This window comes from Hyla sarda, chromosome 2 (genome assembly GCF_029499605.1).
Source record: "Hyla sarda isolate aHylSar1 chromosome 2, aHylSar1.hap1, whole genome shotgun sequence".
Taxonomy (NCBI): Eukaryota; Metazoa; Chordata; class Amphibia; order Anura; family Hylidae; genus Hyla; species Hyla sarda.
This window is the reverse complement of record NC_079190.1, coordinates 39,445,845-39,462,455: the sequence shown is the minus strand read 5'-3', so window position 1 is coordinate 39,462,455 and position 16,611 is coordinate 39,445,845. Positions and strand designations below refer to the sequence as shown.

The following is a 16,611-nucleotide window of genomic DNA, read 5'->3' as shown; positions in this document are numbered from 1 at the left end:
GAGCGAATTTACAGTAAATTCGATTCGTCACGAACTTCTCGACTCGGCAGTTGATGACTTTTCCTGCATAAATTAGTTCAGCTTTCAGGTGCTCCCGTGGGCTGGAAAAGGTGGATACAGTCCTAGGAGACTCTTTCCTAGGACTGTATCCACCTTTTCCAGCCCACGGGAGCACCTGAAAGCTGAACTAATTTATGCAGGATAAGTCATCAACTGCCGAGTCGAGAAGTTCGTGACGAATCAAAATTTACTGTAAATTCGCTCATCTCTAGTGCTCAGCCCCGCAAAATGTACTTTAGTTAGTGGCGATGCACACAGTACAGTGAATGCATCTCTTTTTACTTACACTTGTCTGCAATACACTTACAGGGCAGGTGTGAAGACCACAGCACACTAGAGCAGTGTTTCCCAACCAGGGTGCCTCCAGCTGTTGCAAAACTACAACTCCCAGCATGCCCGGACAGCCGTTGGCTGTCCGGGCATGCTGGGAATTGTAGTTTTGCAACAGCTGGAGGCACCCTGGTTGGGAAACACTGCACTGGAGCGCTGTTCTACCACTAAGTCTACAAGTCATCTGGCTTGATTTGTCGCTCCTTGTTTGGGTATAGGAAAGATCTATCAATCAAGGACAGTAGAGAAGACAGGAGCCACCTGGGACCACCCTGATGACTAGCGGTTCAGGCAGCATGAAAAGTTCTGTTTAAGATGGTACATCCCTGGACTTGCTCACCTGAGGTATGTAGTTCCTCCTTTCTTGGCACACCGCGTGAAACCATGCCAGGTTGAATAAAGCTTGTGCCCGAGATGCTAGCCCACCCTTGCCAATTTGCTCTGGTGTCCAGGATTCGTAAGTTCTTAACAGGTTCTTTTTCAATCCTGGAGGTGCCTGAAAAATAACAATGAATACAACTAAAAAGACAGAAAAATAAATTCTGCTCATCTCTGCAATGTAACTTGATGTGGATTGGAGAATCCCCAGCAGACTCACTTTTCTGTGTGGAAAACGTCTGGAGAATGTGAATAAAACCTTTAAAATCTCACCCACACATACCATGTGCTATTATCTGCTGGGGATCTTACCTGCGCAAATTCACAGGGGAAATCCATAGTGTGAATGTAGCCTAAGGGTCATTTATACATCTGTTTAACTTTCTGGCACAAGTTGATTTAAAAAAAAAAAAATTTCCACTGGAGTACCCCTTTTACCTTAAATCTGGGCTCAGGCTTACATTACTAATATATACTGTGAACTATAGATAAGAGAAAAGGAGAAAGATAGATAGATATGAGATAGATAGATATGAGATAGATAGATAGATATGAGATAGATAGATAGATATAAGATAGATAGATAGATATGAGATAGATAGATATGAGATAGATAGATAGATATGAGATAGATAGATAGATATGAGATAGATAGATAGATAGATAGATATGAGATAGATAGATAGATATGAGATAGATAGCTAGATATGAGATAGATAGATAGATATGAGATAGATAGATAGATATGAGATAGATAGATAGATATGAGATAGATAGATATGAGATAGATATGAGATAGATAGATATGAGATAGATAGATAGATATGAGATAGATAGATATGAGATAGATAGATAGATATGAGATAGATAGATATGAGATAGATAGATATGAGATAGATAGATATGAGATAGATAGATATGAGATAGATAGATATGAGATAGATAGATATGAGATAGATAGATAGATAGATATGAGATAGATAGATATGAGATAGATAGATATGAGATAGATAGATATGAGATAGATAGATATGAGATAGATAGATAGATATGAGATAGATAGATATGAGATAGATAGATAGATATGAGATAGATAGATATGAGATAGATAGATATGAGATAGATAGATATGAGATAGATAGATATGAGATAGATAAATATGAGATAGATAGATAGATAGATAGATAGATATGAGATAGATAGATAGATATGAGATAGATAGATAGATATGAGATAGATAGATAGATATGAGATAGATATGAGATAGATAGATATGAGATAGATAGATATGAGATAGATAGATATGAGATAGATAGATAGATAGATATGAGATAGATAAATATGAGATAGATAAATATGAGATAGATAGATATGAGATAGATAGATAGATATGAGATAGATAGATAGATATGAGATAGATAGATAGATATGAGATAGATAGATAGATATGAGATAGATAGATATGAGATAGATAGATATGAGATAGATAGATATGAGATAGATAGATATGAGATAGATAGATATGAGATAGATAGATATGAGATAGATAGATATGAGATAGATAGATATGAGATAGATAGATATGAGATAGATAGATATGAGATAGATAGATAGATAGATAGATATGAGATAAATAGATATGAGATAGATCGATAGATATGAGATAGATAGATAGATATGAGATAAATAGATATGAGATAGATAGATAAATATGAGATAAATAGATATGAGATAGATGGATAGATAGATAGATAGATATGAGATAAATAGATAGATAGGAGATAGAAAAATGAAGCCAGTGCAGCCTTCCATAAAGTGAAAACAGGGCGATTTATTCCATCAAAGAAATGTGTTACACAGCGACGTTTCGGTCCTCTCCAGAACCTTTCTCAAGCTAGTTACAAACAGATTTGTGCTACAATTTATACACATTAATATCAATCAATAAAACAGTGCATCAATGATTACAGTAAAGTGCAATTAGTGCTAAATATACTTACAGTGCAAACAATGGTATACATGATAAGGGCTGTATAGCACAATACAGTCAAAAAGTGCTTCAGAGTATATGTCACATATACATTATAAGAAAAGTGCATATAGTGAATATATGCTATATGCACTTTTCTTATAATGTATATGTGACATATACTCTGAAGCACTTTTTGACTGTATTGTGCTATACAGCCCTTATCATGTATACCATTGTTTGCACTGTAAGTATATTTAGCACTAATTGCACTTTACTGTAATCATTGATGCACTGTTTTATTGATTGATATTAATGTGTATAAATTGTAGCACAAATCTGTTTGTAACTAGCTTGAGAAAGGTTCTGGAGAGGACCGAAACGTTGCTGTGTAACACATTTCTTTGATGGAATAAATCGCCCTGTTTTCACTTTATGGAAGGCTGCACTGGCTTCATTTTTCTATCTCAAAGGATTGGTGGACTTAATCCGTAATCAGTTGCTTGCACCCCGCATTGTCGGATCTTTCCTTACACTGAGTGCTGTTGTTTTTAGTTTTTTAGATAAGAGATAGATAGATAGATATGAGATAGATAGATAGACATGAGATAGATAGATAGATAAGAGATAGATAGATAGATATGAGATAGCTAGATAGATAGATATGAGCGATAGATAGATAAGGGATACATAGATAGATATGAGATAGATATGAGAAGATACAAAAACCACAGGGTAGGCAGCACAACCGCAGAAGTATCCTTAAGCAGAGGGGTGCAAGTAGCAATACACGCAGTCCCAGTCGCAGACCACGTACACAGATTCCAAACGTACAAATCCAGCAGCACATCCAAGGTGGTCCGGTGCAAAATAGCAGAGCTTTATTGGCCCATGTTAACAGTGCAATGTTTCGATGGTATCACACCGTCTTTATCAAGCATGATATACAAGCGCTCAGGGTAACATTATATAAGGTGCAACGTCTCCTCAAACAATTATCCAATCTCCAAAACAATCTACAAATCCGTATAAAATGTATCCATACAATAATACATCCATCACATCAAGTGACATTACAGTAAAGTGCAAAATCAGTGCAATGATTTATAACAGTGTACATATACAGATCATCACATAAAACATATAGATCGTGATGTGAAATAAAATACAGTGCTTAAGTGCCAGCTGTCTGTGCACATAAGTGCTGACTAAAAACAAAGTTGTCATGGGGACGGGGCCACACTCCCCTACACGTGTATACACGCCATGTCGGCGTTCTCTTCCGTACTTCAAGTCATGTGACTCACCTCTGACCTTGCTCACCGTCACGTGATCGGTGCCGACGATTGCGCCTGCGCACCTCTCACTCTGAAGCCAAAACCGTCATCAGGCTGTGGGACAAGGTCAGGGATCGTCACTGCTCGGGCAGAAAAGACATATAAACTATCGGTCATTATAGTATAGAGTATATATATATATATATATATATATATATTTATATATATGTGTTATTGGTTAAAAAAAAAAAAAAAAAACATGTAGTACATCTATGTATCAAAAGGTATGAATATATGAATGAAAGAATTATTGCCCAAAAATGACAAGATGTTCTAGGATAAATAACTAAAGGATAAATAACTAAAAGGAGGATAAATAACTAAAGAGATATTAAATGACAATCCTGTTTTATTAACAGTGTAGATCTATATATACATGAGAAATTACATTATAGATACAGCGGATTTCCTCAAGAAGATTGAGTCGATCAAAATACCTGAAAAAACTATCTTAGCGTTTCTAGATGTAACATCACTGTTCACATCCATACCTCACGAATCAAGTCTGGATGCAGTACATAAAGCTATTGAGAGGGATTTCTCTCCTGATAAATGCACATTTATCGTAACTCTACTGGAAATTGTGTTGAGACAGAATTATTATATGTTTAACAATAAATATTATTTATGGTTATCCGGGACCGCTATGGGCATAAATTTGACGCCCATGTATGCCAATATGTTCATGGCGTCCCTGGAGGAGATGTTCATCTATGGGAGCCACCACTTCAGCCATGTGCTGGGGTGGTGGTGTTACATAGACGACATCTTTTTAATATGGGCAAGCACTGAATCACATGATTTTTTTTCAATTTCTTAATCAAGTGAATGAACATATCCGGTTTACTTTGACTTTATCCTCTGTTTCTGTCCAATTTTAGAACTTTGCACGAAGAGGCCTTCTACATGAGAGCAAAAGAAAGGTTTTAACTATCGATCATACAGATTTAAAACACAGACAGAAAGATGTGACCACCTCCCCTAGGATAGCATTTGTATCTACCTATAGTCATAGATGTGACAAAATTGCAAAGAGTATATGTTAACATTGGTCGGTCCTCAGGAACTGCCATCCGGAAATTCCAGAATTCCAAATACCTCCCTTGATGTCTTATAGGAAACCTCAGAGTCTGAGAGACAGGTTGGTGAAAACCGTAAAGGCTCATATCAATGTGGTTCCTGTGTGAATTGTCCCAGGATGAACAAGGGAGCGGTATCTGTTCATCCTGGAACTCACAGGGAATATAAATTGAACTACTTTTTGACTTGCACGTCTGATTTAGTCATTTATGTACGTTCTTGTCCATGCCAAGATCTATATATTGTTGAAATGACACTATTTCCGCACCCGCCTCAACCACTACCGGTACTCTATAAGGAAGGGTAGACTAGATTTGGCGGTGTCCAAACATTTCGTTGAGGTGGGTCACACGGAACATGAATTATGTTTCACCTTAATAGATCATGTCCCAATGTCAAAGCGAGGAGGGGATAGAGTGAGTCGTTTAAAGAAAAGGGAATTATACTGGATTCATGAGCTAGATACTCTCTGCCCTCGGGGCATAAATGTTGATTTTACTGTAACTACTTCGATATATAATGCATAACCGATGCCAGTTTTCTGTTATAGTGATATACTATTATAATATTTGCAGATAAATATTCACACAGTTTTTTTCTCTTGTTTACATTTTAGAACATGAAGCATTTGTTGTCTTGAGGACGGATCACGAAAAATCACCTGGAATTTGATTATAGTGTTATTTTTAATATGTCTTTGATTTCTCATGTATATATAGATCTACACTGTTAATAAAACAGGATTGTCATTTCATATTCCTTTAGTTATTAATCCTCTTCCATAGATGGTATATGTATATAGATGTATCTGTACATGGATAGGGGTATGTGGTGCCTGCTTATACTGACGTATACTTTTTACATTGACACACATTTATTATACTGATTACACTATACACTAGTCTTGTTTTATATATATATCTATATTTTTTTCATTTACCTTGATGTACGTATGGGTATGTGCACAACTAGGTGTGCGCATGCCCATATATGTACATCCTTAAAAATCCTTTATTTCTATTTTTTATTTTATTTTTCATTATCATGTTTCACTGTACCCATTTTTGACACAAACACGGTTTACCTTTGCATATATTCCCTTATTATATCCATTACTGATTGTCTTGCATACATACACAAACTTTTCTACAATTCCCTAGTTCACCTAGTGGCTTGAATGCAGCTAGAACATCTTGTCATTTTTGGGCAATAAATATTCCATTCATATATTCATACCTTTTGATACATAGATGTACTACATGTTTTTTTTTTTTTTTTAAACCAATAACACAAATATATACTCTATACTATAATGACAGATAGCTTATTTGTCTTTCCTGTCCGAGAAGTGACGATCCCTGACCTTGTCCCACAGCCTGATGCCGGTTTTGGCTTCAGAGTGAGAGGTGCGCAAGCGCGATCATCGGCACCGATCACGTGACAGTGAGCAAGGTCAGAGGTGAGTCACATAACTCACAGTACGGAAGAGAATGCCGACATGGCGTGTATACATGTGTAGGCGAGTGTGGCCCCGTCCCCATGACAACTTTATTTTTAATCAGCACTTATGTGCACAGACAGCTGGCACTTAATCACTGTATTTTATTTCACATTGTGCTATATATGTTTTATGTGACGATCTGTATATGTACAGTGATCCTCCGATCTACGATGGCCCCAACATACGATAATTTCCACATACGATGGTCTCTCAGATAATGATGCTTTTAAATGTCGGGGCCATCACATAAACGGCTATCTGGAAGCGCAGACTGCTTCAGCTGCCGCTGGATAGCCGTTTAATGTGCCCCATGTGCTCCGGTGAGTGTCACTCGATGTTCCGGACCGTCCTCTTCGGGCTCCGCTGCATGGCCGTCGCTCTCCTTTGTCGTCATCACATCGCCGCGCCCGCTGTCCCGTCATCCAATAGGAGCGGTGTGCACGGCGACGTGATGACGGCGATGGAGAGTGACGATCCAGGGCAGCGCTGCCGGTCCGAAGCAGCGAGGACACCCCGGCGGACGTGATGACAGCGACGATCCAGGGCAGTGGTAACGGTCCGGAGCGGCGGGGACATGTGAGTATAACTTTCTATATTACTATTGCACAGATCCCTCAACATACGATGGATTCAACTAACGATGGTCCATTTGGAACTAATTACCATCGTATGTTGAGGGATCACTGTATATGTACACTTATAAATCATTGCACTGATTTTGCACTTTACTGTAATGTCACTTGATGTGATGGATGTATTATTGTATGGATACATTTTATACGGATTTGTAGATTGTTTTGGAGATTGGATAATTGTTTGAGGAGATGTTGCACCTTATATAATGTTACCCTGAGCGCTTGTATATCATGCTTGATAAAGACGGTGTGATACCATTGAAACATTGCACTGTTAACATGCATTGCACTGCATAGTGGGCCAATAAAGCTCTGCTATTTTGCACTGGACAACCTTGGGTGTGCTGGTGGATTTATACATTTAGATAGATAAATATGAGATAGATAGATAAATATGAGATAGATAGATAAATATGAGATAGATAGATAAATATGAGATAGATAGATAAATATGAGATAGATAGATACGAGATAGATAGATAGATACGAGATATATAGATACGAGATAGATAGATAGATACGAGATAGATAGATATGAGATAGCTAGATAGATATGAGATATATAGATATATAGATAGATAGATAGATAGATAGATAGATGAGATCAACAGATAGATATATAGATAGATAGATCTATAGATAGATAGATAGATATGAGATAGATATAAGATAGATAGATATATAGATCTATAGATAGATAGATATAAGATAGATAGATATAAGATAGATAGATCTATAGATAGGTAGATATGAGATAGATATAAGATAGATAGACAGACTGCTGTATACTGAAGAGCAGGCATGGGGACCAGTATCCTGGCAATATATTTTCTGTTCCTGGCATACGACAGCCGCTCTGTACTGAATACAATTAAAGGCTTTTCTCTACAGCTATACTAAGTGTCTGAGGTAAAAAGCAGCAATTTGTTATAAATACAGTACAATGCTGAAGCAAATAAATAAAACCAAATGCAAAGCCCTTCATTTCCAGAAATTAATGCCAGTGTATTCTGTGCCCTGAATAGATGGCGTTATGTAAGAGACACGTTTATGAACACTTATCAGCTGGAAGAGATGTAAGCAGCTGTTTTACACAGATCTGGGCCTCTCCGCCTGATTTTCTAGTGGTCGTGTCTTTATTGATGAGATCTCACATGTCTGACTCCCCCGGAGCTCACTCACCACTTGTCAACTTGGAGAGCGGATTCCAATTGGCGCTGCTTCTAGTGAGAATAAGAGCTTCAGTGGGCGAGTTATCTAAGGGTACAATGAATTCATCCTATAAGAGCGGGAACGGACGACAGGGCCGACCGCACCGATATGAACTATGACCTCCTGTACACTGGGCAGCTTTTCTTGCTTCATAGTTGTTAAATAGGAATAAATACATAAAGGCTTCCCATACTAGAAATCCTACATATTCCATATGTGTACCACCCTAAGGAATGTCTATAGGAATATGTAGGGTAAAGTACAACAGATCTGCTATGACACATGTCACAAGCTACTAGAGTATGTCACATCTTGTAATCTACCATCACCTTTATAATGAATCGTTCACAGGGCTGGGTTTTTAATTTCACAGAATTTCATTTTTGTTCTTAACCCCTTAAGGACACAGCCCATTTTGGCCTTAAGGACCAGGCCAATGATATTTTTGCATTTTCGTTTTTTCCTCCTACCCTTCTAAAAATCATAACTCTTTTATATTTTAAGTTTTAAATCACTTATTAATTTGAATAAAATATGGACTTTTTATTTTTACGTTTACGTCATTCACCATACAGGAGCATTAACATTATATTTTGATAGTTCAGACATTTATGCATGAGGCAATACCAAATAGGATTATTCATTTTTTAACACTTTTGGGGGGTAAAATTGGGAAAAGGGGCCATTTACATTTTTATTGGGGGAGAGGATTTTTCTAAATTTTTTAAACCTTTTTTTTTTACACTTTTTATGTCCCATAGGGGACTATTTCTAGCAATTTGATTGCTAATATTGTTCAGTGCTATGTATAGGGAATAGCACTGATCAGTGTTATTGGCGATCGTCTGCTCTGGTCTGCCCGATCTCAGACCAGAGCAGAAGACCCCTGGAGAAGGCCGGAGGCAGGTTAGGGAACCTCTGGCCGCCATGCTGAATGATCGGATCCGATCATCTATTTTAAATGCTGCATATGCCGTGATCTGTATTGATCACGGCATCTGAGGGCTTAATGGTGGACATCAGCATGACCGCTGATGTCCGCCATTACCGGAGGGTCCCTGGCTGCTGATAGCAGCTGTGACCTGCTGCACATGATACGAGCTTGCGTCATGTATAGGACGCAAATGTACGTCCTGGTGCGTTAAGTACCAGGGCATCAGAACCTACATTTACGCCCTATGTCATTAAGGGGTTAAAGGAGATCTGCAGCCATAGACACGCATAAGTGTCTGATCGCAGGGGGTCCAAACGCTGGGACCCCCCCCGTGATCTCCTGTACGGGGCCCTAGCTCTGCCTCCGCTCTCCCGTGCAGGAGGCGTGTCTCTCTCTCTCTGCCCGTGTATGAAACAGGGAGAGCGAGTGCTATTCACTGCCTATGGCCAGGCAGCACTTCCTGAGTTTGGTCTCCTGCCAATTCAGCAGGAGACCAAAGTCTGTGCTTTTGAGCAGACAGAATGCAGTCTGGACCAGAAGGGAGACCCTAGTGTCAAGATTTATTAGGACATGAAAGTGACATAAAAATACTTTTTACAGGGAGGAAATTACAAATCTTAATTTTTTTGCATATGATACAGCAGGTAAAATAAATATTTTTTCGTGCTCATTTAACATTATATTTTGATGGTTCGGACATTACGATTGCGCCGATACCAAATATGTTTCACCATCATCACAGACAGATTCATTACTGTAAGAGCAGTGAGACTATGGAACTCCCTGTCACATGATGTTGTGATGTCTGACAAACAAGTTCTAGGGGGCTTTTATTTTTTTACACTTTCTTTCGATAATATAGGACAAAGGGGCAATTTATTTATTTTTATTGGGGAAGGGGCTTATCACTTTTTTTTTTTTTTTTTTTTCATTTATTTTAAAATGTTTATGCCCCCATAGGGGACAATTTATAGCAAACATTAGATTGCTAACACTGTTCAGTACTCTGCATAGCAATGACAGGAAAATCAACTATTTAACTCTCTGGTCTGCAATCTACTTCTCCGGCCGCCATCTTGACTCACCAGATTCCCGCAGTCACGTTGCAGGTGGTCTAATGAGCCATAAAAAGCTACTGCAGTTGCCATGATCCGTATTGATCACTGCATCTGAAGAGTTAATGGCAGGCATCAGCACGATTGCTTATGTCTGGCATTACCGGTGGGTCCCGTTGTACATAAGGGACTGCAGGAGCACAAGACATAAATGTATATGTTTGTGCGCACATCAGGACATACATTTACATCCAATGTCCTTAAGGGGTCTTTATAAACAATTCAGAATATTTAATATTGCAAATAGAAAGAAAGATAGATATGAGATAGATAGATATAAGAAACACCCCTAAATAAAAAAAAGAATCAAAAGCACAGAGTTCTAAGAAAAGATGCTCAAGATTAGTGATTTTACAAAAATAGTAGTTTTTCTTGTGGCAGGTAAAGCTTTAGTTTAATTTTCCAGCTATTCGTCTACACTTAAATAGCGATCCTCTGCATGGAGGCAGGTTTAATGGATAAATCTTAAGGCTTAGTCCATTGTCTAGATCCTCCATTCCCAACCGGGGTTCCCCAGAACCTTGGGGTTCCGTTGAGAACTGCCGGGGATTCCGCGGGCAAATACTGTACATTTTTTATTTTTTTTTAACTCCCGCCCTGGCGGCGCAGGGGGGAAGGAAACCCTGCGTGCACACAGTGTCCCCCTACAGTTCACTGCGCACATAGCATCCCCTTCCCCCCCTGCGGCACAGTGAGTGGGTCACAGGCACGCAAGACGGACGGGAGGGATTGAATGCAATGAGGATAGTGCACTGGATTGTTCCCGGCCCCCCGGATGGTCCCCCCCCCCGGATTATTCACCGCTGGCCTGTCTAATGTTACCCGACCCCAAGCAGAAGGACGGCTCAGCTCAGCTTAATTAAGGTAGTGTACCCTCACCCCTGTCCACCCCCCTTTGTCACTCCTGTACACTCCTCTACACCCTAAACACCCCTGTCCACCCCTCTGTTACCACCTTGTCACCCCTGTCCCCCCCTCTTTAACCCCAACACCCCTCTGTCACCCATGTACACTCCTCTACACCCCTCTGTCACCCATGTACACTCCTCTATACCCCTGTCACCCATGTACACTCCTCTACACCCCTCTGTCACCCATGTACACTCCTCTACACCCCTCTGTCACCCATGTACACTCCTCTACACCCCTCTGTCACCCATGTACACTCCTCTATACCCCTCTGTCACCCATGTACACTCCTCTACACCCCTCTGTCACCCATGTACACACCTCTACACCCCTCTGTCACCCATGTACACTCCTCTATACCCCTCTGTCACCCATGTACACTCATCTACACCCCTCTGCCACCCATGTACACACCTCTACACCCCTCTGTCACCCATGTACACTCCTCTACACCCCTCTGTCACCCATGTACACACCTCTACACCCCTCTGTCACCCATGTACACTCCTCTACACCCCTCTGTCACCCATGTACACTCCTCTACACCCCTGTCACCCATGTACACTCCTCTACACCCCTCTGTCACCCATGTACACTCCTCTACACCCCTCTGTCACCCATGTACACTCCTCTACACCCCTCTGTCACCCATGTACACTCCTCTACACCCCTCTGTCACCCATGTACACTCCTCTACACCCCTCTGTCACCCATGTACACTCCTCTACACCCCTCTGTCACCCATGTACACTCCTCTACACCCCTCTGTCACCCATGTACACTCCTCTACACCCCTCTACCACCAATGTACACTCCTCTACACCCCTCTGTCACCCATGTACACTCATCTACACCCCTCTGCCACCCATGTACACTCATCTACACCCCTCTGCCACCCATGTACACTCCTCTACACCCCTCTGTCACCCATGTACACTCATCTACACCCCTCTGTCACCCATGTACACTCCTCTACACCCCTCTGTCACCCATGTACACTCATCTACACCCCTCTGCCACCCATGTACACTCCTCTACACCCCTCTGTCACCCATGTACACTCATCTACACCCCTCTGTCACCCATGTACACTCCTCTACACCCCTCTGCCACCCATGTACACTCCTCTACACCCCTCTGTCACCCATGTACACTCCTCTACACCCCTCTGCCACCCATGTACACTCCTCTACACCCCTCTGCCACCCATGTACACTCCTCTACACCCCTCTGTCACCCATGTACACTCCTCTACACCCCTCTGTCACCCATGTACACTCCTCTACACCCCTCTGTCACCCATGTACACTCCTCTACACCCCTCTGTCACCCATGTACACTCCTCTACACCCCTCTGTCACCCATGTACACTCCTCTACACCCCTCTGTCACCCATGTACACTCATCTACACCCCTCTGTCACCCATGTACACTCTTCTACACACCAGTCACCCATGTACACCTTTCTGCACACCAGTCACCCATGTACACCTTTCTGCACACCAGTCACCCATGTACACTCTTCTGCACACCAGTCACCCATGTACACTCTTCTGCACACCAGTCACCCATGTACACTCTTCTGCACACCAGTCACCCATGTACACTCTTCTGCACACCAGTCACCCATGTACACTCTTCTACACACCTGTCACCCATGTACACCTTTCTGCACCCCTTTACACCTATATGGCCCTGTATTCTTCCTCACTTCTAAAAGGGGGATCCGGAGGCTGATGCTGGTAAAGTGCAGAGTCTAATAGGTTTGTCTTGCAGGTTTAGCGGTGAAGTATTGTGGCTGGAAGAAACTGACGGCACGGACCAGATGGAGAAGAGAAGGAAACGACGGACGTCACGTGTGAGTTGCTGTATAAAGCAGCACTGCAATCTACATAAACCCACAGATAAATTGTTGTTGTACATTGCATTGCACCTTATTTTTTTTTGCTCCTCAACTTCTGTAGGGGTTCCCCGAGCAGAAAAAGGTTGGGAAACACTGGTCTAGATATTGGTTTACGTACAATTTAATAAACTAGAGCGCTTGTACCAATAAGAAGAGATTTACCTCATAGGTTATCTTCAGACTTGACTGCAGTAATATTGGGGTAAATTTCGGGTGCACTTCTGCTGTAAGCCAGAGTCGGAACGTGGATTTTGGTTGCAGATTGTTTAATTCCTGTTAAATAACAAACAAAAGTCCTTAAGTCCATGGACAAATAACTTGCATAAGGGAACACAAACGACTATGCTGGGTAAACACACACAGACCTACTGTATAATTGTATATTACAGATCGGCACTGAATGTCAGAGGCTAGAACACTAATTCCTGGGAAACTTCAGATAGTAATCCCCAGCAATATTTTAACAGACACACGTCAATATCCAACCCTGCTTTTATATTGTGTCATTTCCTTAGTCCAACAGCCTGTATTCCTCTCTATAAGGACATTTCTCTTTTAGTTTCTTATTGCTGTGCATCTTTTACAGTGAAGTACAATACCTTAAAGGAAATCCTTCAAAAATAAACGTATCCCCAATCCATAGTATAGGGCAGTGGTCTCCAACCTGCGGACCTCCAGATGTTGCAAAACTAGTTTTGCAACATCTGGAGGTCTGCAGGTTGAAGACCACTGGTATAGGGGATAAGTAGCTGATCTTGTGGACTGAGCGCTGGGACCCTCCTGTGGATAGGGGATAAGTTTACTTTTGCCGGAGTTCTCCTTTAAAGGGGTATTCCACCCCTAGACATCTTATCCCCTATCCAAAGGATAGGGGATAAGATGTCAGATCGCCGGGGTCCCGCTGCTGGGGGCCCCGGGGATCGCTGCTGCAGCACCCTGCTATCATTACTGCACAGAGCGAGATCGTTCTGCACGCAATGATGAGCAATACAGGGGCCGGAGCATTGTTACGTCACGGCCCGCCCCCGTCAATACAAGTCTATGAGAAGGGGGCGTGGCGGTCATCACGCCCCCTGCCATAGACTTGCATTAAGGGGACGGGCCGTGATGTCATGAGAGGCGGAGCCATGATGTCACGCTGCTCCGGCCACTGTATTGCCCGTCATTACGCACAGAGCGAACTCGCTCTGTGCAGTAATGATGGCGGGGTGCCACAACGGCGATCCCCGGGGTCCCCAGCAGCGGGACCGCGGCGATCTGACATCTTATCCCCTATCCTTTGGATAGGGGATAAGATGCCAGGGGTGGAATACTCCTTTAAGCTGGCCATATAAATTAGATAAGTGTTGGCCAAACCTGAAGATTTTTAATCTAATGTGTATGGTGGGTCCTGTTAATCCCTCAATGGCAAATATAGGTTGAAATAAGAGTAGAGTAGTTGATTAGTGGCTCTTTTATTATTGGGAACACATGAACGGTCTATTTTATGGCAAAATGTTAAAGGAGTACTCCAGGATAAGAAAACGTATCCCCTAGCCTAAGGATAGGGGATGAGTTTCAGATCGCGGGGGGTCCGACCGCTGGGGCCCCTCGTGATCTCCTGTACGGGGCTCTCGGCTCTTTGCCGAAATAGCTCATTTCGACCACCGCATGATGCGGCGTCCGACACGCCCCCTCAATACATTTCTCTGGCAGAGGCGGAGGCTGCTGATTGCAGCGCTCTGGCTCTCCCATAGAGATGTATTGAGGGGGGCGTGTCGGCTGCTGCGTCATGCGGTGGTCGGACACAGCCCCTTGCCGCTTACTGTCGGGGCCCCGTACGGGAGATTGTGGAGGGCCCCAGCGGTCGGACCCCCTGCGATCTGAAACTTATCCCATTTTTCTTATCCCGGAGTTTATCCTTTAAGTTTATTTTTTGTACTGCCCCTCAGATGTCCGAAAAAAACATTGGGTAACAGGCAGCCTACTACTATTGGCCAAATGACTATCAATACTAGCGAAGCTATGCCCACTATTATTAGGCACCACTCTGAATGCCCTGCTGGAACTCTCTCTCTCCTTGTACCATTCGTAGTATAGTGGTGCCAAAGTGTAACTGCAGCTAAACTTCTACTGTAGTAAATGCAATGGCAGCACCCATGCTCATCTGCAGCTTCATTCAAGTCTATGGGACTTCTGAACATAGGCAAGTTTAGCCCTGGGCAATCTTTGGAAGCCCCGAATAGAATGAATAAGCGGCAGTAAAGCATGGACGCTGTGGGTCCAGTCAGAGCTGCATCTGCAAAATTGTGCGTGCAGTGTGTTTTTATTTTGAGCACTGACTTGCGGCAGGATCATCATCTAATTTTGCTCTAATTTTATGTTGCCTGTGCTGGTTTCCTTATTTTTCTTGTGCGCTTCCAGGGGGCGTTGTTAGCAGATGCACTGGTTAGTGCACTTAAAGGGGTATTGCAGGAAAAAAAAGGTTTTTTTATATATATATATATATATATATATATATATATATATATATATATATATATCTCAACTGACTCCAGAAAGTTAAACAGATTTGTAAATGACTTCTATTAAAAAATCTTAATCCTTTCAATAATTATCAGCTGCTGAAGTTGAAGTAGTTTTCTGTCTGGCAACAGTGCTCTCTGCTGACACCTCTGCTTGTCTCGGGAACTGCACAGAGTAGAGAAGGTTTGCTATGGGGATTTGCTTTTAAACAGGGCGGTTCCCGAGACACGGGTCATCAGAGAGGACTTAGACAGAAAAGAACAACTCAACTTCAGCAGCTCATAAGTACTGAAAGGATTAAGATTTTTTAATGGAAGTAATTTACAAATATGTTTAACTTTCTGGAGCCAGTTGATATATAAAAAAAGTTTTTTCCTGGATAACCCCTTTAATATATCACTTTTTACACAAATATAATCCAGTGACCAACTGGCGTAGAAATGGGTGTGAGCTATTCACCCTCCCAGTCATCTGTGCAAATTTAAAGGGGTATTCCAGGCCAAAACTTTGTTTTATATATCAACTGGCTGTGGAAAGTTAAACAGATTTGTAAATTACTTCTATTAAAAAATCTTAATCCTTCCAATAGTTATTAGCTTCTGAAGTTGAGTTGTTGTTTTCTGTCTAACTGCTTTCTGATGACTCACGTCCCGTGAGCTGTGCAGTTCCTATGGGGATATTCTCCCATCATGCACAGCTCCCGGGACGTGACATCATCATTGAGCAGTTACACAGAAAACTTC

At 41.6% G+C, this 16,611-nt stretch overlaps 1 protein-coding gene across 1 annotated transcript in view; it reads right to left on the bottom strand.

The window, feature by feature from the left end:
* The window catches only part of DYNC2H1 (dynein cytoplasmic 2 heavy chain 1), a gene marked incomplete in the record, with an annotated part of 465,550 nt that overhangs the window by 205,291 nt on the left and 243,648 nt on the right, over positions 1–16,611 (bottom strand). The window contains 2 exon segments of the mRNA XM_056561585.1: positions 731–886; positions 13,526–13,636. Of these exon segments, the coding sequence (XP_056417560.1) occupies positions 731–886; positions 13,526–13,636 (267 nt within the window).